Here is a 27,520-nt window from a genome sequence, read left to right on the forward strand (position 1 = left end):
GGCCTCATGTATGCAAGGCAAGCGCTCTACCACTGAGCCACCTTCCCAGCTGTGTTTTGATCTTTTCTTGGCTCTCTTTGCCTTCTTTTGGGTTAATCTTGTATTTTTAGAGTTCCATTTTTATGTCCTTTGTCTCCATGCTAAGCTGCTCTAAGGGCTTCGTGCTGGGGAGTGCATTTATGGGAAGAGCTCAGGGTATTTGTCAGATTCATTTTAACTTGGTGGGTCACTGCCCTCGCCCAGACCTGTTTCAGTGGGAAAGTTGCAGCTACTCTGTTGCTTCTGGCTTCTGTTTGTTCAGCACCTCAGGTGTTCTGGAAGCCTGCTTTCTAGTTAAGTAGGTGACTGCTGTTACTCAGCTTCCTTGCCCTGTGGATTTTGATGTGAGAAGAAAGGTGTATTGTTGCTGAGCTGTTACTTTGGTCTGAGTGCCCTGGGTAAGGTAGGTAGCTATTAGTCTACCTACTAAACTTTCTGCTTCCCAAAGTTGCGTCCACCAGAGCATCTCTCTTAGAAATCTCACTAGTGTGGCCTCAGTGCTCCTTCTCCATACTCTGTGTACAAGAGTTGGTGACCCTCATGGCTTGGAGATGAGTGTGTCCTGTGGGGGCAAAGCAGTGAGGATGGGGCCTTGGGTGTGGGAGGTAAAACTGGAGTTGACTGGTTTCCGCTGTTCTAGTCTTTATCAGTCACCTCGGAAGTGTTCATGTCTATATTAGCCTGGCTAATGGCACCTTAGCATAGTATATTACTTTTTCAGGTGCTTTGTACATACCAGGCAAAGATTTTTTTACCACTTGAGCCATACCTGTAGTCCTTCTTGCTTTAGTTATTTTTCTAGTAATTATTTTCAAATAATTATTCTTAGATTAGAGCCTAGGTTAACCTGGACTGCAGTCCTCCTGTTTATGCTTCCCACACAGCTGGGATGACAGGCTACATATACATCACTGTGCACAGCTGTTGGTTGAGATGGAGATCTCATAAACTGTTTGCCTGGCTGGCCTCAAACTACGGTCCTTCTGATCTCTACCTCCTGAGTGACTGCATTAATGAACATGACCTTCATTTTCCTTTCACACAATGTTGTTGGATTGTTGTGTTAGAAGATTAAAAATTATCATTGTTAGAAGATTAAAGTTGTTATATTTGCTCTTTTTTAGTCGAGCAAAAGATGTGATAATACCAGCAAAGCCACCTGTCAGCTTTTTCTCCTCGAGGTCTCCGGTCCTTGACCTCTTCCAGGGGCAGCTGGACTATGCAGAGCATGTTCGCCACAACTCAGAGGTGGTACTGCTGTTCTTCTATGCCCCGTGGTGTGGCCAGTCAATCGCCGCCAGAGCAGAAATCGAGCATGCAGCAAGCCAGCTTTCAGACCAGGTAACACTTTCTGCCCAAGAAACTAATGATGGTGAAGCCTGGGCATAGGGGAAGATTGCCCATACAGACACCTTGACTACCTGTCAGTTTTGCCAAGGTGAACTCTAGGAGTGGTTTGTGACTGGTAAAGCCTTTTGGAAAGAAACAGGGATTCTAGCTGTGATGTTATAATCAGAGTCAAGAGTGAGAGAAATTTCTACATTTACAGATGTGGGCCAGTGCTCATCCTATGATGCCAGTCTGATTTCAGTGCTGCAGGAAATAGGGAGAGTGAAAATATAAGTTCTTACATAGCCATTGATATTTACTAATTAGGGGCATTATATATAAGGGTATGTATGAGAAGACTACATTGTAACAAGACTGACCTTTTTACTACATGGTCCAGAATAATATTCAACAGATGTGTAATGAATGCCACCTTGGACTAGGAAAGATGATAGATAAAATGAATCCCTTGAGCAAGGTGCTACTGGCTCATGCCTATAATCCTAGCTATTCAGGAGACTGAAATCTGAGGATCACAGTTCAAAGCCTGCCAAGGCAGAAAAGTCCATGAAACTCTTTATCTCCACTAAAAACAAAACAAAACAAATAGCTCAGGACAGTGCCTAGGTCCTAAGTTCAAGCCCCAGGACCGGCACCAAAAGTAAAAAACAAAACAAAACACAACAAATCCTTGTTATGCAGTAAATCCCAGTTATCCTTTAGAAAACGAGTATTTGAAGATGTCCCTTTTTCATCATAGGTGATGCAATTTCCCCACACATGCAATTTCAAAATCATCTAGTGCGCTGATTATAACAAAGAAGTGGTGGGGATAAGGATGTATACAGATGCACAGGAAAAGCGAGTCCTTTTACCTCTGTGCAGAGCCATGGACAGGGACAGTTAGCCATTCAAACTGATGACGTTTTCCAGGCTCCCTGCTGGCTCTGGGCCAGACAAAGCCCTTGTTCTCTGCCCTGTTCACACAAGAGGATTCAGGGAACACAGCCCCTGTGCCTTGTGTTCCTGTGTAAGCAAGAAGGAGGGTCTGGGTCTGGGTCTGGGTCATGACATGGGTTTTCCCCAGCACTTGTGTCTGGCAGGCATTTAGAACTGCTATAAGGGGATATGGATGGCTGTTCCCTGTCCTGAGCAGCCTTGAGTTTTGCAAGCCATCGGCCAGTGCCCTGCCTTACACATGCCCTGTGGCTTCCCCCAACCATTACAGAAGACACCACAGAGTTGTCAGAGGTCCTGCTGAGATACACAGATCTGAGGATCTCTGCTACACTCTGACTTGCAGGAGTTTGTGTGGAACTCTCAGTTATTTTTTTCTTAGAAACAAGAAGTGTTGTAAATGGTGCCAGCCCAGCCCAGCAAAGCTGCCTTAACCATTACAACCCCCAAAGTATACCAAATACTTGTATAGGGCAGCCCTGCATTCTTTACTACATCAGCCCTTCCAGTGTGGACTCAGCACCAGGAGGCTGGCAGAGTATCATCTTCTGCAGTCAGTTCCCAGTTTTTTGAGTGAGTGTGGAGAGGATAGGCCCTGACTCCCTGTAGGGAAGGGGGAATCTAAGGTGTATACTACATAAGCTTGCTGTCACTCTTAAGTGGTGACACGAATGGGAACAGGTGCTGCTCCTGTTCCCAACAGCTCTGGAAGCTGCTGCCATTTGTAGTCTAGGCTTTCTAAAGTAGAGACTTGGGTGCTGGCATGTTGTTAAAGGTCCCATAGCAACAGGCAGTGTGGCTCTTTAAAAAACGTTTTCTCAGTTCATTCCAAATTGAGAGCATATTGTTCCATGTGCTCACTAGGGAAAAGCACTAGATTTATTTTTAGAACATTTCGCTTAGTAAAATTAGCAAGGTAGTTTGCCTTGTTTTTGAGAAAAAAGGAAATTTCACCCATAAGTAAATATGTTGCTTTTCCTGTCTTAGAACCTAGACTCTAAGAGTAATTCTGTTCTAAACATTTGCCACTAAGTTTTGAACAACTGTGGGTTTTTTGGGGTGTTGTTTTGTTTTTGGTATAGGACCTGGGGCTTGAATTCAGGGCATGGGCATTGTCCTTGGGGTCTTGTGTTCAAGGCTAGCGCTCTACTACTTGAGCCCACATCTCCACTTGCAGTTTTTTTGTTGCTGGTTAATTAGAGATAAGAGAGAGTCCCATGGACTTTCCTGCCTGGGCTAGCTTAGAACCATGATCCTCAGATCCTCAGCCTCCTGAGGAGCTAGGATCACAGGTGTGAGCCACTGGCACCCAGCTAACAATGGTGTTTTGTGCTAGGTGGTGTAAAGCATTTGAAGGTGGCTTTTTGTATATATTCTATCCTTGAGATTTTTGAATTATAAGCTATGAAAAGTTTCAGACATGCAGCAAAGATTTAAGAATTTTACCTTTACTTCCCATGTAAATTCTGCTAGCATTTTGTGTATGAGTTTGTCATGTATTTATCATCTTACCTCTATCTGGGTTGTTGGCTAGAGACATTTTTTTTCCCCCCTTGGTAACCCTGGGTTTAAACTCAGGTTCTCAAATTTGCTTGCTAAGCAAATCTGAAAAGTCTACTACTTGAACCATTCTTGAGCCCTTAGAGACTTTTTTCCCCCTGCTGCCTGGCTCTCAGGACATGTAGCTCTCTGCCTGGATACAATTTGATGGTCACTTCAGGAAAAGAGGGTGCTATTGGTATCTAGCGGGTAAAGGCCAGGAAAATTGTTAAACATCCTGCATCATCCTCAACCATTCTCATAATGAGAGCAAATGAAACCCTAACACTTTTCTCAGCCCAGGGTGACAAGAGTACTCCAAGCCATCAAGCCGTCTTAGTTATGGATGAATTTCAAAGTGAATTGCAGATATCAGGACACAGCTTTGGCATCTGTTTATAAGGTGCATTTAATCCATGTTTTTACTTTTTTTTTTCCCTAGAGCTGGGGAACAAACCCAAGTCCTTGTCCATGCAAGGCAAGCACTGTACCACTGAGCTACATCCCCATCCCTTTTATTGTTCACTATGAACTAACTTTTTGTTTTGTTGGGGTTTTTTGTTGAGGTGGAGCTTGAACTCAGGGCCTGGGATCTGTCTCTGAGCTCTTTTGCTAAAGGCTAGCACTCTACCACTTTGAGTCATAGCGCCACTTCCTGAACTAACTTTTAGAGTAAGGCTTAAGCCATTAGTTACCTCATTAGCTTTAAAGTAATCATTTATTTCTGACATTCAGAATGTTTTATTGGCAGTAACATTTCATATTTTATTTTCAGACACTCAGTTTGACAATCAAAAGACCTCTACCCCCAATACAGGAATCAAACCCAGGTTTTCACTCATGCTGGGCAAGCACTGTATTGCTGAGCCACATCCCTAGCCTGGGGCATTTACCATGTCTTTTTTCTTTTCTTTTTGTGTCAGTATTGGGGCTTGATCTCAGGGCCTAGGCTCTGGACTTAGCTTTTTCACTCCAGTCTGATACTCTGCCACTTGAGCCACAGTTCCACTTCTGACTTTCTGGTGGTTAATTTGAGATAAACTTCTCACAGACGTTCCTGCCTGGGCTAGCTTCAAATTCTCAAATCTTAGCCTCCTAAGTAGCCAGGAGTATAGGTGTGAGGCAGTGGTTCCCTGCTCATTTCCTTATAACTATGTATGCTGAAGACAAACTCCTTGGTACTCACTCACTTCAAGTCATTTCCTCTTGGGCCAGACTCCAAGTTCTAGCTGACACTGGAGACGAGTCTGTCTTTTTTATTTTAGTGGCAGATGCTTGAAACAGATTTTTAAAAATATACTTTCTGTTTCATTGAGAGGACTAGTTCCATTTTTATCCTTTCATCTTTCAGTCTGGTAACTGTTGGGTTGTTCTTCATGGTTATTTGAAACCTTACTTGGTTCTGCAGGTGTTGTTTGTGGCAGTTAACTGTTGGTGGAACCAGGGAAAATGCAGAAAGCAGAAGCACTTCTTCTACTTTCCTGTCATCCATCTGTATCACCGCAGGTAAGAGCTACCCTGGGCCTTCCAGCTTCACCTCCTGTTATCCTCATGAGAAAGTACTAGTGGTGCACTGTGGGAGACACAAATAGATAAATTAATAAATAACTCCAAAACAGTCACATCCATATGTAATCACTGTGTTTTGCTTTATTTTCTCCTTTGAATATACATTATCTATGCCCTTTCTATTTACTTATTTATTTATTTATTGTTTTTGTCAGTTGTGGGAATTGAACTCGGCCTGGGCACTGTCCCTGTGCTCTTTTGCTCAATGCTAGTGCTCTACCACTTTGAGCCGCAGTGCCACTTCCTGTTTTTGAGTGGCTAATTGGAAATAAGAGTCTCATGGGGACTATTCTGTCCTGGCTGGCTGGGAGCCATGATCCTCAGATCTCAGCTTCCTGAGTAGCTAGGATTACAGGCGTGAGCTACTTACTCCTGGCTTCTATGCCCTTTTTATAAAGATGGGACCAAATAATAATCTTATTTCCTAAACTGCTTTTTCTCACTTTTTACATCATTATGTATATTACAGAATTGGTTTCAAATACACAATTACTACATTGTATGGCTTGCAAAGCAAGCTACCAGATACTTTTCTGTTTTTTTCTTTTAGGTGGTACTGACGTTTGAACTTAGGACCTTGCACTTACTAAGCAGGTGCTTTTTTAAGCCACAGCCCCCAGCCCTTTTTGGTATAGTTGCTTTTTGAATTAGGGTCTCACATTTATGTCTAGGCTGACCTGAACTGTAATCTTCCCTCCTGTTTACACTTCCATATAGCTGTGATAACAAGTGTGTGCCACTGTGCCCAGCTTTTTATTGGTTTAAGAGCGTCTCATTAATTTTTTGCCTGGGCTGGCTGGAAATTTGATCCTTCAGATCCCTTTCCTAAGTATTTAGGATTTCAGGTGTAAGCAATTGCATCAAGTTATGACTTTTTTCTTGAAATTATAATTTGTTAGTGGTTGATGGGATTGGTAGTGATAATGTGGTTTTTAAGCTGAGCTAATTTGTGGCCTTAACTCTTGAGTTCCAGCTATGCATGTGGAATGCTGGTTTATTTTTCTCACACTGTTTCTTTGCTATCATTCTGCAATGCACAATGGAGAATTGTGTTTGTCTTGTGTATTCTTATAACCAAGGATGAATAAAATTCTTTACTGTGCTCTGGCTGTCGTTGCTATTAACCATAAACTTTCTGTGTAGAGGAAGGAATGTTACAGACTTGCTGGATTTTATACCCCTTCCCTTTAGTTCATTTGGCCGTGTTTGGAAGATGGAGACAGCCAGGCCCTGTTTCGGATTAGTTTGGGAGGCTATTGAGAGCCAGGCGGGAAGCTGACTAGATTAGAGGACAACTGAATGGTAGTTTATCACTGACCAGCACTGGATCATCAGCTCCCCACCCCCCCAAGCCCTAAGGGAAAGGAAGACTTTTTTCTGTTGCAATTATATATATATATATATATATATATATACACACACACACACATACATATATATATACATATATACAAACATATATATGTACCTGAGATAATATTAAACAGCTACTTCTTTTCTTTTCTTTTTTTCAAAATTTTTATTGTGATTAAGTGCTTACATAAATTTCCCAAATTTCACAGTATTGTGGGATAGTGATGCTTAGTTAAAGTCATAGACACCTTCTAACTTTCATGGAGCAAATTGTCAATCATGGTCTATAACATTTATGAGTTCACGAGCTTTGCAATAGTTATTTCTTCCACATTGGGTGATATGTACATTTCTTTTGTTTTGCATACTGTCAGCTGTTCCCTCTTTCCCACTCGTTCCCTCCCTCCCATCGCTGCCATTGAGTTGCTTAGTTCATTTTGGTCAATGTCCAGTGCAGCTGATGGGTCCCACTGTTGTATGTTTTTCCGATTCCCTCTGGCTCTAAACAGCTACTACTTAGTAGGCTGGGGGTTCACTGCCCACCTTGTTCTTTACGGCAAAGTGACATGAAGAAAGTATCTACTCAAATTGTGTCTTAAAGTCTTGGAGTCCCTGAGCCTGGGCTTAGTACCAGGGCCATGCTTTTTGGTTTTATAAACATTTTGTGGGAATTGATTACTTTCAGAGGGTTAGAATGGATTTAATTTGCAGTTGAACTAAACGCATAGAAGGCTAACAGCTGCTGGGACCTCCTTGTATCTAAAGTAGAGATTCTTTCTGTTTTCTTGCTTTTCAAGACAAGGTTGGGTCTTGTTGCTTCTTAATTACACCTGCAGTCACTTCTAAGCGGCAGCTGTTTACCTGTGAACCCATCAGATACTAAAGTGGGACATTTTCATTCTGTGGTATTCATGATTTTAGTTCTTCATTGCAGTTTGTGCACATTATAATTATTTTTTACTTCTTTTTTTTTGGCACTAGTTTTGGACCAATTGAATACAAAGGCCCCATGAGTGCTGTTTACATTGAGAAGTTTATCCGCCGGGTGATGAAGCCCCTTTTGTACATCCCATCTCAATCGGAGCTACTAGATTTTCTCTCAAACTATGAGGTACCATTTTTAACATCTCCTGTCTGTTTTCAAGACCTTTTATTTCTATACTGCATTGTTTATATCAAAAGTGGCTTTTTTCCAGTATTGTACAATAGTTGTAATTGTACAAAGTGGTATGTTTCATTACGACATTTTCATACTAATTGAAAAATATCTTTATGCTGGATACCAGTGGCTCATGCTTGTAGTCCTGACTACTCATGAGGCTGAAATCTGAGGATCACAGTTTGAATCCAGCGTGGGCAGGAAAGTCTGGGAGACTCTTATCTCCACTTACCTACCAAAAAGCTGGAGGTGGAGCTGTGGCTTAAGTGATAGAATACCAACCTTGAGTAAAAAAGCTAACGGATATCCCTTAGGCTCTGATTTCAAGCACCAGGACTGGCATAAAACAACAGCAGCAACAACAACAAAAACATTAAAAATGTACCTTTAGAGTTGCAGCAATAATAAGCTCAAATTATAGATAAGATCCCCAGTTCAATGCATTCAGATGCTGATCTTGGATGGTTTGGGCACATGAAATTAAGAGACTAGAAAACAGCAAAATCTTATTTGTGGTTTGCTTGACAATTTTTAGCAAACTTATACCTTGTTTCAGTTCACTGCAGTATATGAAAATTATCTTGTAAATTACACACAGCTGCAAGTTTCTGTGACCTACCTTTGCTTTGTTTTGCTTTGTTTTTTGTGTTTTTTTTTTTGTTGGTCATGGGGCTGAACTCTTGGCCTTGGCTCTGTCCCTGAGCTCTTCCGCTCATGGCTAGCACTCTACTACATGAGCTACAGCACCACTTCCTGCTTTTTCTGCTTATGTGATGCTGAGGAATTGAACCAGGGCCTCATATATGCAAGGCAAGCACTCTACCACTGAGCCACCTTCCAAGCTCTTGTACCTGGTTTTCTTGTTTTGTTTTATTTTTTTTGTTGGTTGTGGGGCTTGAATTCTGGGCCTGGGCGCTGTCCTTCAGCTCTTCAGGTCAAGGTGAGCACTCTACCACTTGAGCCACAATGCTACTTCTGGTTTTCTGGTGGTTAATTGGAGATAAGAGTCTCACAGACTTTCCTGCTCAGGCTGGTTTTTAACTACAATCTCAGCCTCCTGAGTAGCTAGGATTATAGCTGTGAGCCACTGGTGCCTGTCTCTATCTTTTCTTGTTGTAGCTGGGCTTTTCTAAAAACTTGGTATTTCTTTTCTGTTTTATTTATAAATTATTTGATGGTGCTGGGTTTTGAACTCAGGATAGGGCCTCATGCTTGCTAGACCAGTTCTGAACCACTTCAGCCATACCCTCCGCCCCTTTCTGTTTTGTTGAGTGTGTGCTGCTTCAAGGTCTTACAGCCTGTTTCCTAACTTTGGTAATATGGCTTCTTTCCTGCTTCCCTATCACCACCTTCAGCCTCATAAATTGGCACCCAGCTGGAATTCCCACTTCTATAAGGAATTGTTTTGTAATAAAACTGATAAAAAGTGTTCTTTTGGTGTTGGGCACCTGTAATCTTAGTTACTCAAGAGGCTGAGATCTCACGGTTCAAAGCCAGCCTAGGCAAGGAAGTTCATGAAACTTTTTCCCACTTAATCAGCAAAAAAAGCCAGAAGTAGAGGTGTGACTCAACAGGTAGAGCAACATCCTTGAGCCAAAAAACAAGTGAGAGTGAGAGGCCTTGAGTTCAAGCTCCAGCACCAGCATCAAAAGAAGAAAAAAGAAAAAAAGGAAAGTTCATATCCAAGCTGGCAACTTCTGAAGTCCTAGTTACTCAGGAGGCTTGAGATCTGAGAATCTTTGTTTAGAGCCAGCCTGGGCAAAAAAAGTACTAGAGACTCCATCTCCAAATCAGAAAAATGCAGGACTGAAAGGTTTTTTGTTTGTTTTTTCAGTTATGGGACTTAAACAAGAGTCTGGGTGCTGTCCCTGAGCTCCTTTGCTCAAGGCTAGTGCTCGACCACCTTGAGCCACAGCACTACTTTCAGTTTTCTGGTGGTTAGATTTGAGAGTCTCATGGATTTTCCTGCATGGGCTGGCTTTGAACCATCATCCTCAGATCTCAACCTCCTAAGTAGCTAAGATTACAGGTGTAAGAATTGAAACTTCAGGATCTAGCTAGAGGTTAAAGTTTCAAATAGTTAATTATTTTCTGAACATTTGAATCTTCTTCCATGATAGAAAAGTTTGGAAGGTGTTGGCCTTCATTTATCTTAGGTATTATGTGAGTAATGTTTTTTTATTCTTTTAAAAGTTTCTGATTTGTACCTCAACCCTCAAAATGGTAATGGTATTAGTATTTAAAACTTTTATTTGTACCTGGTGCTGTTGGCTCACGCCTGTAATCCTAGCTTCTCAGGAGGTTGAGATCTGAGGATTGTGGTTCAAAGCCAGACTGGGCAGGAAAGTCTGTGAGACTCTTTATCTCCAACAAACCACCAAAAAACCAGAAGTGGCACTGTGACTCAAGTGGTAGAGCACTTTCCTTGAGCTGAAGGGCTGAGGGACAGCACCCAGGCCCAGAGTTCAAGCCTTACAACTCAGAGAAAAAAACAAAACAACTTTTATTTTGTAAAATATTTTATAAATCTTTTTGCGAACTTACACAATTTACCTACTTCAGAACAGCTGGTTAATGTTCGTTCATTCATCCATCTGTTAATTCATTTGTTTATTTTTGGCCAGTCATAGGGCTTGAACTGAGGGCCTGGGTGCTGTCCCTTAGCTTCTCCACTCAAGGCTAGTACTCTACTAGTTGAACCACTCTTCCATTTCTGGCTTTTTGCTGGTTAATTGTTGATAAGAATGTCTCAGGGGATTTGTCTGCATAAGTTGGCTTTGATCTGTGATGCTTAGATCTTAGCCTCTTAACCAAGATTATAGCCACCAGCTCCTGGACATTCATTTATTCTTAAAGTCTTGTGAAGTGTTTTAAATTTAAGTAGGATTGAAAAAGGCTTGGGATTGTTTTTGAGGGAGTGAGAGTTAGGTTAATTGCCAGGTGAGAGAAAAATCTAGGTTTTGGAGAAAACTTAGAATGCTTACCTCCCAGTATTACAATATTGGCTTGTCAATATATGATTTACATAATTTACATGTAAATCTCCACCTGAATGTTGAGCAGAGAGCTACCTCTGTGAGTGCATAGCTTTACAGCACAAACAGTCAAAACAGTTTTGTATTTTCTAGGTGAGAGTGTTAACATTTGAAATGGAGTATTTCAGGTAGCATTGAGTAAAAGCACATGGAGAAGGGTGTGTGCCATCTGCTGGATGTGGTTGGTACTACTTGCAGGTGATTTTCACCTGCTCATTAAAACGGCGCTAAATACACCACACCACAGAGTGGCATGAACTTATCAGCTAGGTCAGGCTATGCTCTGCCACTCACTAGGTCTTGCTGCTAAATTTTTTTTTTTCTTTGGGGGGTGGTGGTGGCGGTTTGAACTCAGAGCCTGGGCTTTCTCTCTGAGCCCCTTTGCTTGGCTTGTGCTCTACCACTTGAGCCACAGCTCTACTTTCAGCTCTTTTGGTGGTTAATTGGAGACAAGAGTCTCATGGATTCTCCTGCTCAGGCTAGTTTGAAGCTGCGGTCCTCGGATCTCAGCCTCCTGAGTTGCTAGGATTATTGGCGGGAGCCACGAGCACCTGGCTGGGTCTTGCTGTTTGCTAAATTACAAACTTGAAGGAGGAGCTTTGTTTTAGTTACTTTTTTACTTTTTTTGGTCAGTTATTGGGCTTGAACTCTGGGTCTGGGTGCTGTCCCTGTGCTCTTCAGCTCGAGGTGAGCGCTCTACCACTTGAGCCACAGCGCCACTTCCAGCTTTTTTACTTTTTTGTCCCTGTTGTAAATTGTTTGCTGTTCTGTGTCAGGCACCTTCTGATGTGGAAGTATATTTATGAACAAGAGAGTCTCTATTTCATAGAGTTATAGCATGGACATAGACACCAAACAGGAAAACATTTTTTAGTAGGTGCTAGAACTCAAAATCATGCCCTTTGCTCATGCAAGCTGCACCCCAGGCAAGTAGCCCTTAGAATTTATTTAACCTATTATATATAGCAGGTATTTCACATTTATATATCCTCTAATTATCATATGTAGTCATTGAATTTGTATTCCTCATTTGTTTGGTAATGAAAGATGAAAATAATTTTGTGTGTCCTGTTGGTGAATTTCTTTGGTCAAAGAACCAGCTTAGGTCAGGCACCAGTAGTTCACCCCTGTAATTCTAGCTACTCAGGAGGAGGCTGAAATCTGAGGATTGTAGTTCAAAGCTAGCCTGGGCAGGAAAGTTCGTGATACTCTTATCTCCAATAAACTACCAAGAAAGCTGGAAGTGGCGCTGTGGCTCAAGTGGTAGAATGCTACTGAGCAAAAGAAGTTCAGGGACAGAGTCCAGGCCCAGAGTTCAAGTCCCAGGATTGGGGGGGAGAGGGGAGGAACCAGCATAGGCCAGGCACTGATGGTTCACACTTGTAGTCCTAGCTAGTAAGGAGGCTGAGATCTAAGGATCTCAGTTTGAAGCCAGCCCAGGCAGGAAAGTCCATGAGACTCTCACCTCCAATTAATGACCAAAAAGCCAGAAGTGGAGTTGTGGCTCAAGGTGGTAGAGCATTAGCCTTGATCATAAAAGTTCAGGGACATTACTCAGGTTATAAGTTCAAGCCCTAAGACCAGCACACACAGAAAATAACCAGCTTGAGTTGGTTTGTCTTCTTCCTTCCCTTTCTCCTTCCTTCTTCCTTTTCTTCCCTCTTTTCCTCATCCTCCTGCACTTGTTGTTGGTGGTGGTGGTGGTAGTGGTCATAGGGCCTGAACTCAGCCTGGGCGCTGTCCCTGAGCTCTTCAGCTTAAGGAGAGCACTCTACCACTTGAGCCACAGCGCCACTTCTGGCTTATTGGAGATAAGAGTCTCATGGGCTTCTCCTGCTGGGGCTAGCTTTGAACCAATATCCTCAGATCTCAGCCTCCTCAGTAGCTAGGATTGCAGGCATGAGCCACTGGCGCCCTGCTCCGCACTTCTTTTTATAGTATTGTGGTTTTGAATTCAGGGCCACCTTGCACTATATACCTTAGCCCTCTTTGCTTTAGTTATTTTTCAGGTAAGGTTTCATTCTTTCTGTCCAAGGTTGGCTTCAGACTGTGGTTCTTCTACCTAACCTTCTGCATCGCTGAGATTATAACCAACCTTTCACCATGCCTGGCTTATTGTTTGAGTGATAGTCTCACCAATTTTTTGCCTGGACTGGCCTTGAGCTTTGATCCTCCTATCTCCTCTCTGGCCACTAGAATGACAGAGTAAGAGCCACTGTATTTGGCAAGCTTATGCCTTCTGACTCCAGACACAGTACTTTTTCCTTGGGCATTTTACAATTGAGCTTTCATAGATAGATCAGATTATCACAGAACCAAACTGGGCAGAACCCCACAGGACTCCCAAAGAGTGAGTCACAGGAGGCGGGTGATCCCTGTGGGGCCAGTTCACAGGTTAGCAAATGGCAGGACCTCCCTGCCCAGATTAGAGCAGGGGATGGAGCAGGTAGCAATGAGTGTGAGTGTGAAAGAGCAAGAGGGCACACTAAGCTGGCCAGAGAGGAGGCTTCGCCCTGATAGTTTGGGGGCTTGATCCTAGGGGAGGCCATTCAGTAAAGCCTGGCTTCCAGCAAGGCAGAAGGTAACATAAGCTATCTCCCAGGCCTACATACAGGAATACAAATCAACAAGGGGTCTTGAACTGAACAGTATGTATAAACTAAACCCAGGAAAAGGTGTACACAATTTTGCTATAGCTCGCCTGGAGTCGTGACAACAAAGGCAGTGAGCATTCCTTCCCTTCACACCCCCTCATCTATACATAGTGAGGTTTCCAGCCACGGGCTGGAAAAGCTTGCAGCAGAGGCCAAAATCTCTGCCTGGGGAAGGAGAAAGAAGTTCAGCTTCTGGGACCACCCTTGAAACTGCTGGGGCTCCATCCCTTCTCCCTGGTGGTATCACAAAGAGATGAAGTTCCCCCAGCTCCAGCCTTCCTCGGGCTTCCTAGAGAGGGAAGCACAGCACACTGCACTGGTCAGATGTTCTAATTCTGCAAATGTCTGTCACTGACCTGCCTGTGTCTTCTTCCTGCAGCCTGGGGTTCTGGGCTACTTTGAGTTCAGCGGCTCGCCACAGCCTCCCGGCTATTTGACCTTCTTCGCCTCAGCCCTGCACTCTCTGAAGAAAGGTGAGCTGACCTGTCAGGCCTCCAGTCCTAGCACACGCACATTTTATGTATATTCACTGTCATTATACTTCCTACTTTGCTTGATTACTGTTCTCAGTGTATTCTTAGTACATAATTACATTGTGTGTAGTGTTCTATTATTAGTAGAGTTCAGTACTATTTCAATTATTTTCTCTTTAGCTTTCAGGACATATAGCTTGATCATATGGTGCCTACAAGTATATACTTGGTATTTTTTAAAATAAAAATGTATTGTATTCTAGTCATTTTTAGCCCAGTTATAGTTTTTGCACAGGGTCTTCACTAGTTACCTGCTCTGTTAGGTAACTTAGCTGAACACTTCTTGGAGGGCTATTTTTCACATGTCAGAGTCATGACATGGCACCAAGTATGCTGCCGATTTCCTCTTGCACTCATACCTCACGGATTTAGCTGAGTCTTGTATTATTTGGATTCCCACTGTTTGCATCAGATGTCATCTTTCCATATGGATGTGTCCTGTCATGAGGCCACGCCTGCCAGCTCTGTTGGACACGTCCATGTCTTCTTCTTTGTTACCACTCTGGCCCTGCACCTGCACCTGCACTGGACAGTAGACAGGCTCAGCTCTACACCCACCAATCTCTTATGCAACCTTTAGGGGCCAGCTGAAAAATGTAATTACTAATATCTTGCTGTTTAGGAACTTGTCCTCCTCCAGTCTAAATTGTTGTTACCTTCCTAGCCCTTCATAGCTTGCCTTTTCTCCAGCAGTTACTAGATGAGTTGTTGAATGTCACTCTGCTTTCGCAGACTCAGATTTCTGAGGGTGGCTTCAGTTTAGTGTTTCTCTCCAGTGTCTGGCACATAGCAGAGACACCATCAATATTTGCCCATTGAGTAACCAGATTAGTATCCTCTTAGCCAGGAGATCCACAGAGAGAATGCAACCATCTCTTTATTACTGGATACTGGATTGCTTCAGGTGTTTTTGTTTTGAATTATAACAGCTTATTATCAACACACTAAACAATTGTACAACTGTTTTAAAATATACACTGTCAGGCTGAGAATGTGGCTTAGTGGTAGAGTGCTTGTCTAGCATACATGAAGCCCTGGGTTTGATTCCTCAGTATCTCATAAACAGAAAAAGTCAGAAGTAGCTCTGTGGTTCAATTGATAGAATGCTAACCTTGAGCAAAAGAAGCTTAGGGACAGTACTTAGGCCCTGAGTTCAAGCCCCAGGACTGGCAGACACACACACACACACACACACACACACACACACACACAGCTCTCTCTCTCTCTCTCTCTCTCTCTCTCTCTCTCTCAAGGTTTTATGCCTAGAGAATTTACTGTGTTCACATTTTTATCTGGGAGTCATCAGGGAAGAAAGCAGGCTTTCCGTCCACTTGAAAGACTTGGCACTCTATAGCTTCACGTGATAAGAAAACTCAGTGACCCTAAGGTAGAAAACGAAACACTTGCAACTTAAATACATTCAGAAGCAGATGTTCAAAGCTCTCTGTGGAAAATTAAGACCTTTCAAAACAGACCTTGCCTTAAAATTTCTATAAAGGTTACCTAGAGATATTCAATGAGATGATGTAGCATTCAAGCCCCTGAGCTAATGGGATGTTTAGGATAGGGGAGGGTTTGGTTAGCTTATATTGTGTGCTATTCTGTTGTACTACTGTGAAACAAGTAGCTCATCCTCAACTTTTATTCAGAGGCTTCCAACCTGGATACAAAATAGCCGTTTTTTTTCCCTTTCAGTCTTTAGACTGAGAGAGGGCAAGATTGGGATAGAATGGAGTTAAGAGGGAAAGTGCCAGGTGTGATGGCATACAGTTATAGTCCCAGCTACCCCGGAGGCTGAGGTAGGAGGATAATTGGAGCCTGGGAGTTCAAAGTCAGCTTGGGCAACATAGAGAGACCCTGTCTCAAAACAGAAAAAAACACATAACCTAGGGATAGACTCTGAGGTACAGTTTGGGTAGCACATTTGGAGTTCCAGCATTCTCAAGGCCCTGGGTTCCACTCCTAGCACCCAGAAAATGCAAACAGAAAATGCAAAATGATCTTGCTAATTTTGACAGCTGACTGTTTGAAGACTCCCTCATAGTGTGGTCTGGTTTATCTCTACTCTATTTCTTCCCTACCCCATGATTCTACTTGATTTTATGAGGTCCTGTCTGTATACATGTTCATAGGAGCCAAGATTCATTATAATCATCCCAGTTCATTCCATTGCTGTGTGTGTATACATGGCCAAGTTCCCACTTAGGCTTAATGATCCATTTTGAGAAACAAAAAGGGGAATCTGGAATGGTATTTTCCCTAATGCATGCTCTCTGAAGGATTACCTAAAATAAATCTTGCCTTGAGCATGTGGGCTTTCCTTTCTTACACTATGCAGTTCAACAGTGTTGTCTTATATTAGCAGCAGATGTGCAGTGAGAGACATGGGTGCTTTTCTTTTTTTTTTTTTTGTCGGTCGTGGGGCTTGAACTCTGGGCCTGGGCTGTCCCTCAGCTCTTCAGCTCAAGGCGAGCACTCTACCACTTGAGCTACAGCGCCACTTCCGGTTTTCTGGTGGTTTATTGGAGATAGGAGTCTCACGGTCTCTCCTGCCCGGGCTGGCTTTGAACCGCGATCCTCAGATCTCAGCCTCCTGAGTAGCTAGGATTACAGGCGTGAGCCACCAGCGCCCGGCCATGGGTGCTTTTCATTTCTTTTCTTTCTTGGTTGTGGGGCTTGAACTCTAGGCCTGGGCGCTGTCCCTCAGCTCTTCAGCTTAAGGCAAGCCTCTACCATTTGAGCCACAGCGCCACTTCCAGTTTTCTGGTGGATAATTGGAGATCAGAGTTTCACGGACTTTCCTTCCCAGGCTGGCTTTGAACCGTGATCCTCAAATCTCAGCCTCCTGAGTAGCTAGGATTACAGGCATGAGCCACTAGCACCAGGTTGGTGGGTGCTTTTCTTACGCTGGGGTTGCAGATGACAGTTTTAGGTCAAGATCCTTTTTACACTGTCTATACAAATGGGGACCTGTACAAACGGGGACCTGTACAAATGGGGACCTGAGGGCTGGGGATGTGGCTTAGTGGTAGAGTGCTTACCTATTATACATGAAGCCCTGGATTTGATTCCTCAGTACCACATCAACAGAAAAAGCCAGAAGTAGCGCTGTGGCTCAAGTGGTAGGGTGCTGGCCTTGAGCAAAAGAAGCTCAGGAACAGTGCCCAGGACCTGAGTTCAAGCCCCAGGACTGGCAAAAAAAAAAAAAAATAAATAAATAATGAGGACCTGAGACACTTAACGTTTGTTTGTTGTACAGCTGATGTGAAGAAGTGTTTTGGTGATCATGGTAGAAAACAGATGCCCTGCTTTGATTGTTTGTTTGTTTGTTTTGCTGGTCCTAGTGATTGAATCCACTTGTAACACTTCTAGTTACATCCCCCAGCCCAGTAAAATAATTTTTTTTTTTTGGTTAGTCATGGGGCTTGAACTCTGGGCTTGAGCACTGTCCCTTAGCTCGCTCAAGGCTAGTGCTCTACCACTTGAGCCACAGTGCCACTTCCAGTTTTCTGGTGGTATATTGGAGATAAAAGTCTCATGGACTTGCCTGCCCAGGCTGGCTTTGAACCGTGATCCTCAGATCTCAGCCTCCTAAGTAGCTAGCATTACAGGCGTGAGACACCAGCGCCTGGCTCTTTTTCTTTTTCTTTCTTTCTTTTTTTTTTTTTGGTCAGTCATGGGGCCTGAATTCTTAGCCTGGGCACTGTCCCTCAGTTCTTCAGCTCAAGGCTAGTGTTCTACCACTTGAGCCACAGCACCACTTCTGGCTTTTTCTGCTTATGTGGTGCTGAGGAATCGAACCCAGGGCTTTATGCATGCAAGGCAAGCACTCTACCACTGAGCCACCTTCCCAGCCCCCAGATTAATGCTTTCTTTTGAAACTGTCATATAAATAGTCAGGACAGGGGCTTGGAAGGTGGCTCAGTGGTAGAGTACTTGCCTTGCATGCCTGAGGCCCTGGGTTGGATTCCTCAGCACCACATAAGCAAAAAGAAAAAAGCCGGAAGTGGCATTGTGGCTCAAGTGGTAGAGCGCTAGCCTTGAGATGAAGAGCTGAGGGACAGCACCCAGGCCCAGAGTTCAGGCCCCACGACCGGACCCCCCCACCCCCAAAAAAAAAAAGTCAGGACACTCTTGAGTTCTGTCTTTTTTTCTTTTTTCTCTTATCTTTTTTGTACCAGTCCTAAGGCTTGAACTCAAGGGCCTGGATGCTGCTTCCTAGCTCCCCTGCCCCCTCTACCCCTACCCCACAAGGCTAGCACTGTTACTTGAGCCACAACTCCACTTCCAGCTTTTTGTTGGCTAATTGGAGATAAGAGTCTCAGGGACTTTCCTGCCCAGTCTGACTTTGAACTGCAATCCTTAGATCTCAGCCTCCTGAGTCTCTAGAATTTCAAGCATGAGCCACTAGCACTTAGCTTAGGTCTACATTTTTTTGAAGCTACCTGGTCATCAGTCTGCAAATAACTTGGAAGTGTGCTGGTGCCGGGATGCCAAGAGGAGAGCTCAGTCCTGCCTCTCGGGTGTGAGAGTGGAGCTCTGTGTGCCACCCCGCCCCCCTCCAATGCTGTCTGTTGTTTGATCTGCACATGACGGTAAGGAAGAGCAGGGAGCGTTCACATACTGTCTCTGCACTGCCACAGTTGCTTTCTCTCTGTTTTAACTCTCTCCTTTGTTCCCCACTGTCTCTGGCCTCAACTTGTGGATCTCTGCCGTGGTGCTAATCTACCAGTTGATAGAGGCCACTTACTAGGTGGTGGGGTGGGACTCTGGGTTGTATTTCTACCCATTATTTTCCTAGCCTCCTTAAGTTTAGCATTAGTCTTTATTTATATTTTCATGTATTTAAATCTCTGGTTCTTTTTCTTCTTTTTTCTGTAAATATGATGACTTACATTCTTTTTAAAAGTTATTTGGAACTTTACACTACTTGCTTATAGTTGACTCAAAGCAACATGCAGGTTTTTTCCCCCCTTCTCATTAACTAATTGGTTAGTGCTATTTATTTACAAAATGATGTTTTCTTTCCTGTTATCTGGCTGGTACTTGCTTAGCCACAAAATACATGCACATATGCTTGTGTCTTTTCCTGTGTTTTCTCTTGGTCTAGGCATCTGTTTTCATAGGAGTAAATATAAAATTTGTTGCTTTATAAGTTGTGATTTCCTGGAAAAGTGTAGGCTTCATTCACTTCCTCTACTTCAGATATTCTACAGAATATTCTTTATCCATCCATGTCTTCATCTGGGTTTTGGTTGGAATTTAACATGTTAATTGACTTGGAGATACTAGATGTGGTATCATTTACCTTCCCCTTTTAGGTTTGAAGCATTATCATCCATTTATTTAAACGTTTGTTTTAATTTTTCATAGCAAGTCTTACAGGACTTATTAATGTTTAATGGTTTCTAAGTGCCAAGTGATGAAGTGAGGGCTGGCAGTCTGTGTGTTCCAGAAGCTTTGCCTGCTCTTCTTAGTCTACACAGCTGCTTCCCTTGGAACCATTCCATATTGGCACCCAGCCTGCATTATTCTGCCTCAAGAAAGCTTGGTAGAGGGCTTATAATTTAAATTTTTTTTAATCTTATGAATATTTCATTGTTTTTTTTATAAAAATGTGTTCTGGTAAAATGTTATATTCTAATATGATTTGGAGACTTTTAAAAAAGAAAATTTGCAACTTTCTTTTTCCTGGTGCTGGAGAAGACGTTGTGCATGCTAGGTGGGTGCTCCCCCACTAAGTTACATCCCGAGTCCTTACAGAAAACTTCAATCCTGCTTTCTATCTGATTTACAAAGGGGGAGCAGCGGCTCAGAAGCTGGAGCGTTTACCCTTACCCTTTTTCTCAGCTGGGCCTGTAAGTTTGGAATAAAAAAAGTTAAATTTTCTGTTTGGGTTTATCTACCTAAACATTTGAGGAGAGTAGAGATGAGAGTAAACACTTATTTTATAAGACCAAACTACATGTTACCTGTGAATAAAGTCTGCAATACCTTAGAAACTAAGCTTGCTGAAAGCATCCCAAGCTTTCATTATTGTTTTGGAAGGAGCATCTACACATGAAATTTATGTTACTTGACTGCCTGCATGCATGCATCTTCCTCTTCTCCTTCCAGTAGCACTGGCACCTGCTCCTCATGGGTTTCTCAGTGTTGGCTGGATTCCCCTTCCGCACAGCAGGAGCTGTTGACATTGTGTGTATTGAGTGAGTTATTTTCCTGTCCTTGTGCACTGTACGTGACTCGAGGTGAATGAATGACTAATAAAGGACTTGAAAAAGATTTTGTGTCGCTTGATTGCAGGACGTGGCGTGCATGCCTGTAATCTCAGCACTCTCAAAAGGTAGAGACAGGAGAATTTTGTAAGATGGAGGCAAGCCTGGATTACACAATCGGGACCCTGTCTCAAAAACCCAAGTCATTTGGGTCCCTACCATTTCTTCTCAGTTTGAGCCCGCAAAGTGAGAGCACTGTGTGTGGCAGGGCTGTGGCAGGGCTGCACGGAGCCCTGCTTAGACCATGCTTGTCTTCCCTCCACTGGCTTCTCCCTGGGCCCTGATACTACAGTCCTAATGAATCATAACTCATATAGTTTTAAGTGGCTTGAAAATACAGTGAGTTGTTACCCACAGCTAGTATTTCCCTTCCTTTCTGCCATATAATCCCTTTGGGAATTATAATCTTAGTTAACAGGGAACCTTGTGGCATACGATTTTCTTAGGAACACATTTGGGAAGTACAGTTGGCCGGCTATGTCCACAGATTAATTATATAAATTACTTTTGTTAAAGTAATTTTGAAAAAACTTTGCCTACTCAGGGAGCTGAGACAGATTATTTGAACCCAGGAATTTGGGGCTGGTGTAGACAATAATATATAACCTTGTCTCTTTAAAAATATGTATTGCCTCTGTATTGAATGTGTACAGATTTTTTTCCTTGTCATTCCTCAAACAATAGAGTGCAGCAGCTGTTTGTGTGAGAATCACATTATATGAGGCATGGTAGGAAATATAGGGGTGATGGACATTGTACCAGGGCTGTGGATGTGTTATGTTCCAATGGTGCAGGGGTTTGGGTGTGTTACTTATAATGTTAGTGCACCATTTTGCATAAGAGACTTGAGCATCCTAGGTTTTGGTATTGCTGGTATGAGGTCCTGAAACCTCCAGGCCCCTAATCCCCCATCTGGATAGTGAGGGGTGACCACTAGTCTAATGAGCTCTTTGTAATTGCATGTATGTTCCCTTTGCTCTGCCAGGTGGCATCTGGTAGAGCTGAGTTGGGACACAGGGTCCTCCATATAGTTGCTTATAAAGAAAGCTTTTCTGGAGCACTTTAAGCACTTTTTTTTTCTTTCTTAGTTCTGGAACTTGAATTCAGGACTTGGGTGCTGTCCCTGAGCCTCTGTGCTCAAGGCTAGCACTCTGCAACTTGAGCCTCAGTGCCACCTCTTGCTTTTTTGGAATAGTTTATTGGAGATATGCGTCTCATGGACTTTCCTGCCCAAGTTGGCTTTGAACTGTGATCCTCAGATCTCTGTCTTCTGAGTAGCTAGGATTACAGGCTTGTGATTTTTTTTTTAAACAGCTTCACAGAGCCTGGAGGGTAGCATTGTCTTCCCCTGCATGTGTATTTTTTTCTAGGGCTTTGGAAAAACAAGGGCCTGCTAACCAAGAAGGACCCAGAGACTGCTCAGTATGTTTGTGTGGGTCATTGAGTAGAACAGGTTATAGGACCACTCTGTTGGATTGGATAATCTTGTCATTATCACTGTGTGGTAACTATAGCGAGCAAAACTACAGAAACAGAATGAAGACAGAGGTAGGCCACATGTTCCTCCAGATTTTAGTTAACTATGGGCCCAAATAAGGAGTCCATGCTGTTCAGTAAAAGCAGTTTCAATAGCTGTTTCAGGCCCATAGTAAACAGAAGGATTCTTAGAAGTAGAATTGGAAGCAGAACAGGCAACGAGAGTGATGTGGAGTGAGGACTTGCCTGGCTATTGATAGTTCTGAAGATGGAGGAAGAGGCTGCAGCCAAGGCGCTAGAGAGGGCCAGGAGACAGGGGTCCCTGGAACTTCTAGAAGGAACACACTCTGCAGATAGGGCAGGGTTGAGTTTAGCCTAGTGAGACTCAATTTTACACTTCGGATCTGCAGAACTCTTAAGATAAGATTGTGTTGTATTTAAGCCAGTAAGTTGGCAATTGTTTGTTATAGTAGCATCTAGTCACACAGCAACAAACCCAGACCCCTCGTATAGAGGCTCCCTCCTTTCTCACCCTACTCTATTTGTGTTCTGCCTTTGGCTGTTGTGCTCCTCTGGGATGAGGCAGAAGGTAGAAAGTACATCTCTTCCTAACCTTGCCTGTGATAGAACTTTCAGTGGACTGTCTTTTGTTACCTCCTCGTGTGTGTGTGTGTGTGTGTGTGTGTGTGTGTGTGTGTGTGTGTGTGTGTGTGTGTGTGTGTGTGTGTGTGTGTGTGTGTGTGTGTGTGTGTGTGTGTGTGTGTGTGTGTGTGTGTGTGTGTGTGTGTGTGTGTTTCTCCAATCCTAGCCTTGAACTCAGGGCCTGGGTGCTGTACCTAAGCTTCTTTTGCTCAAGGCTTGCACTCTACCGCTTGAGCCACAGCCCCACTTTTGGCTTTTTCTGTTTATATGATACTGAGGAATCAAACCTAGGCCTTCATGCATGCTAGGCAAGCACTTTACTACTAAGCTACATTCCCAGCCTGACCTCCTCATTTTTTAAGTCCTAGTCAAGAATCTGTGTAAGTATTAAGTATTGCCTTGCTAACGTGACATTTTATATACCGCAGGTATCAACTAGCTATGATAGCCCACTCACCCCTACTCTGATTTTCAGGTTTCCCAGCTGAAAAACAAGGGAGTCTTGAAAGGGACATTTCACCTTGTCACTGGCCAAGGGCCAGTCTGTAGTCCTGGGAGCTAAGAATCGGTTTTATTTTGGTATTTTAGTGGGAGGGGTATTGAACTCAGTGCCTTATACTTATTAGGCAAGCACTCTACCACTTGAGCCGTGACCTCAGCTGGTTTTTCCAGTTTTAGAGGATTGTTTGTGGTGAGGAAGAATGTGTCAGGCCTCCTACAGCTGACCAAGTACTGAGATCCTAGAGCAGCCCGAAAGAGATAGAGGTGGTCTGCTAGGCAAACAAATTTAGCCTGGAAAGTTCTTCCTTCTAAATGGATGAGAAGGAAAGAAAAGGAAGTGTTTGAATAGAGGTCAAGTTGATATTGTGCTTCAGTTGTTACTAAATGACAATGGTTGGTACGAGGGTATGTGTTTTACTGTCAGGTTAAGTGTATATGACAGTGCATACTTAGCTTCAGTTTATTTTCCCTAAAGGAATATACAGACCCATAAGAAAGAAAAAGGTCACAGTTAAGCTGTTGATGTTTGTTGTAGCAGCATCTTGGCAAATATCAGAATTTGCTGTGGTGCCCAGAGGCAAGATTTCTTTCTAGGTAATTGTTTTGTGCTTCACTTGGAGAATTTTGAAGACAGACAAGATTCAAAGTCCCATTTCTAGAGGGAAATGTAGATCCTAGCACGAGTTCATTCAGTGAGGACACAGTGCTATGTTCTGTTACCATCTTAGAGGGTTTTCATTTGTTGGGCATAGTTACCATTGGAAGTGTGTGGAGTCATCCAGTAACAGGTTGTAAAGCACTTCAAAGGAGTGACTGGGAACTGCTCAGTCACACTGGAGAGGCAGTTTTTTTTTTTTTTTTAAATCAGAACCCTTTTATGTAATCCCATTATTCTCCTTCTCCCCATTTTTCTCCTAGAGAAAAGTGGGAAAACAGAAATTAATAAAAATGATAGAGTAACTTGCAAACTGTTTCCAAGCAGATGGAAGGTACTATGTACTGTCATACTGCCTTGCCGGTTGAAATGTCACTTTCCCTGTGTAAAATCAAGGAGGAATTTCCCCAGGGAGTAAGTGACTTCTCAGACATGCTGATTAAGTGCCTTGTGACGTAATGTAGTGGTATTTAGTTCTGAAGCTCATCATGGTTTATTTTTTTAGTGGCTATCATATTTTTCTTGAATTGACATTTCATTTTGTTTCATAATCCCTAGAGATTAGCTCATACAGAAGTCTCCTGGAGGAGCTCCAGGGGCACATTCAGTTAGCAAGGTACTTATCCATAGTCCTCTGGACATCCCTGGCCAACCTTGATTTGAGGAGCACCGCCTTGCTAGCAGGAGGAGAGGGCACATCCGTGGTGTAGTACTCCTTCTCAGAGGTTGGGGGATTGTCCTATGTCCTGCCCCAAGACATCCTCACCGTAGCTACAGCTTCTCAGCCTAACTTTCCTCCTGAGTAAACCAATCTTATCTTTTCACTAGACTATGAACCATAGTCAGCTTAAAAATGTCCAGTGATGGCATTAAAATATTAAAAAGATGCTAGCGGTGGTTCATGCCTATAATCCTAACAGCTCAGCAGGCTGAGATCTAACAGCTCAGCAGGCTGAGATCTGAGGGTCACGGTTCAAAATCAGCCCAGGCAGAAAAGTCCCTGCAAGATTCTTATCTCCAATTAACCACTCAAAAACTGGAAGTGGAGCTGTAGCTCAAACTGGTAGAGTGCTAGCCTAGAGCAAAAGAGCTCAGGGACAGTGCCCGGGCCCTGAGTTCAAGCTCCACAATGCCCTCCCCCCCAAAAAAAAAAGGCAAGTGAAGTTAGTCTAATACTGTATTTATCTGACCCCAGTGTTACCTATGTTATTACCACATTACCATGTAACCAGTTTAAAAATTGTTGAAATATTTTATTCTTTTTTTTTAATCCCACCTTTGAGAAGTATATACTTTGACACTTTTCACTGAACAGCACATCTCCATTCATACACCAGATTTTCAATGGAAGTACTCGATGTTTAGTATTTAGCTCTCGCAAAACTTAACCATTGAAAAAAGTGAGTCTCAGGGAACCCCACGCAGGGAAGGGGAAGAAATTGAGTCTCATACAATCACATTATTTCAAACATACTTAAAAGTTTTCTAATACATAAGTGTCAATTTAAAATTTAGGTGAAAAGCACGCAGGCTTAATTCTTCATTGTACAAGGACCACCTGTGGCTCTTGGCATCCAGCTAACTGGATAGCACAGCTATGGACATGCGCCTCAACGTAGGACCACCCAGGTTAAAGCTGCTTTGATTGGATACATGTCTCCTTCTGAGTATCCTTAAGGTCATGTGTCAGAGTTGGCCACATAGCTAGGAGACAGGTATGAGTGTGTGTGTGCTCACGTGTGCATGTTTGAATGAGGTTTGAACTCTCCTTCTTGCTTGACTTTTTTGCTCTGGGCTGGCCCGCTACCACTTGAGCCACATCTCCACTTTCTGGCTTTTACTGATTAATTGGAGATAAGAGTCTCACAGATTTGTCTCTCCAGCTGGCTTTGAATTTCAGATCCCAGCCTCCTGAGTAGTTGGAGCTACTCTTGGAGTGGTGTGTGACATATTGATAGCCCTGTGTTGTTGTAAATATCTCAGAGTATTTGTGCATAGATGGGCTTTGGCCCTTTTCTGCCAAATTGTGTCAGAGCAGTCATTGCCCTGTTGGCTGGTCGGTCACCAATACTAGATTTGGGGCACCATAAAGGTCAAAATTGGTATTTTGTTTTGATTTGCTTTCCTTAGAGTGAGGTTGAATTTTTCCATGTAGTTATTATCTGTGTACATTTCCTTTTTTGTGATTTGCCCATTTTAACCATTTTCTTTTTCTTAGTGATTTGTATGAGTTCTTTGTGTATTGTAGATTCATATTCACTTAACAAGCATTTGTTCAGTCTTTTGCTGTATGCCCAGGCTCTACTTGAAGTGCTAGGGTACCAGTAAGAAACACGGTCTTTAATTATTCATGGGACTGACATTCTGAAGAGGTAGTTAGGCCAAGGAAAACCTAAGCAAATGAATAAGATTATGTATATCTTACTGAGTTAGAAGTAACATAGTGGTAAGGAAGGTTCCTCTATAGCCCCCTCCTCTGGGACTTTGCTGCTAGGTAGTTGGGCTGGGCAGGCAGGAGTTGAGATGAGCCAGCCATGTCCATAAAGTAGAAAGCAAGAGCCTTGACCCTGAGGTAGGTCTGGTGTTGAGGGGGTAGGATAGGGTGGCAGATCGCTCAGATGGTCATATGTGGATATGTAGACTTGTGCCCGAGTGAGCTTGACTCCCAGTTACCCTCCCATTCCTCTCTGCAGTAGACTGGACACTTGAAGGGCCAAGAAGAGAGGGTTTCCCTGGCTATGCTAGCTTACCAAAAAGCCTTGCTCTAGGGGATTTGTGTGGCAGGACTGGATCATTGGGTTTGTGGTTGTTGTGAGGCCTAGGCCTTCTCTTTAATAAAGGAAAATTTTCTGTTTCAGATTACCTAGGAACAGTACGATTTGGGGTTATCACAAATAAACATCTTGCGAAACTGGTATCCTTAGTACACTCTGGAAGTGTGTATTTACATAGACATTTCAACACATCACTTGTAAGTATTTTGAAATCACGTTTGTATTAGTGCAGTGGTTCTTTACCTTGTGTAGGTCTCAGACTCCTTTGAGGTTGGATGAAGGCTATGGGCACTTTCCCTAGGAAAGTGAGCTTGGTTTTTCTGTGTGCAAACTGACAGTTCTTACATGCCCACCTAGAGCCTATGCTCTTATTAAGAATCAACATCGGCAAGTTCTCTGTATTCTTAGGTTTGGGTACAGCCTTGTAGTTGTCCTTCTTGAAAGAGATTGCAGAGTTGCTCATCAGTTGGAGAGAGAATGGTTACTCTGGGCCTGGTTCCCAAAGGTTTAGTGGCCATTGGGTGATGTTTGTTCATCTGTTTCTTTTCTGAAGAGCAGTAATGTGACATGTTTTTCTCCTTAGCTGATGTAATGAGTTTTGAAGTTCTTGTCAAGTCACAATAACAAATTGATGGCATCTCACTCCCTAGATCCTTGGTTCCTCATCGGCTCCTTTGTTCCCTAATTTCATTTACTTTTTGGTGAGCCAAGCTCCCTTCAGCTGCTCTGAGCTTCCACCTGTGTCCTGTGCAGTCCTATGCTTCTCTATTGATGGCTATTTCTTCAGCCCGTCACAGAGAGCTTATTTTTCTGAAGTGTTTTCTGTCTCTTACATCATTGGCAGTGTCACTGGTCACAGGTCCCTTGCCTAGTGCAGTAGCTCCGTAAACCTGAGTTCCTCTGGCTCAGCGTGTAGATCCTGTCAGACTCTTGAGTGAGGGGGTGAGGCTCACTTAACCAGTCACCCTAGCTCCTACCTATCTTCAGATAGACATGCTTTACTTCTTACCATTCGTATCCCAAGGCCCAG

The 27,520-nt window shown here is 43.2% G+C and overlaps 1 protein-coding gene across 3 annotated transcripts in view; it reads left to right on the plus strand.

The window, feature by feature from the left end:
• The window catches only part of Txndc11 (thioredoxin domain containing 11), a 49,965-nt gene that overhangs the window by 5,307 nt on the left and 17,138 nt on the right, over positions 1 to 27,520 (plus strand). The window contains exons 2-6 of one of the 3 annotated variants that reach the window (XM_042698324.1): positions 1,164 to 1,380; positions 5,273 to 5,370; positions 7,768 to 7,897; positions 14,014 to 14,107; positions 26,575 to 26,687. In XM_042698324.1, the coding sequence (XP_042554258.1) occupies positions 1,164 to 1,380; positions 5,273 to 5,370; positions 7,768 to 7,897; positions 14,014 to 14,107; positions 26,575 to 26,687 (652 nt within the window). Of the gene's footprint in view, positions 1 to 1,163; positions 1,381 to 5,272; positions 5,371 to 7,767; positions 7,898 to 14,013; positions 14,108 to 26,574; positions 26,688 to 27,520 lie in introns of those variants that run through there. The other 2 variants (XM_042698326.1, XM_042698325.1) reach the window with 2 other exon arrangements.

This window comes from Dipodomys spectabilis, unplaced genomic scaffold, assembly GCF_019054845.1.
Source record: "Dipodomys spectabilis isolate Male_0828 unplaced genomic scaffold, ASM1905484v1 ptg000231l, whole genome shotgun sequence".
In the NCBI taxonomy this organism is placed as follows: domain Eukaryota; kingdom Metazoa; phylum Chordata; class Mammalia; order Rodentia; family Heteromyidae; genus Dipodomys; species Dipodomys spectabilis.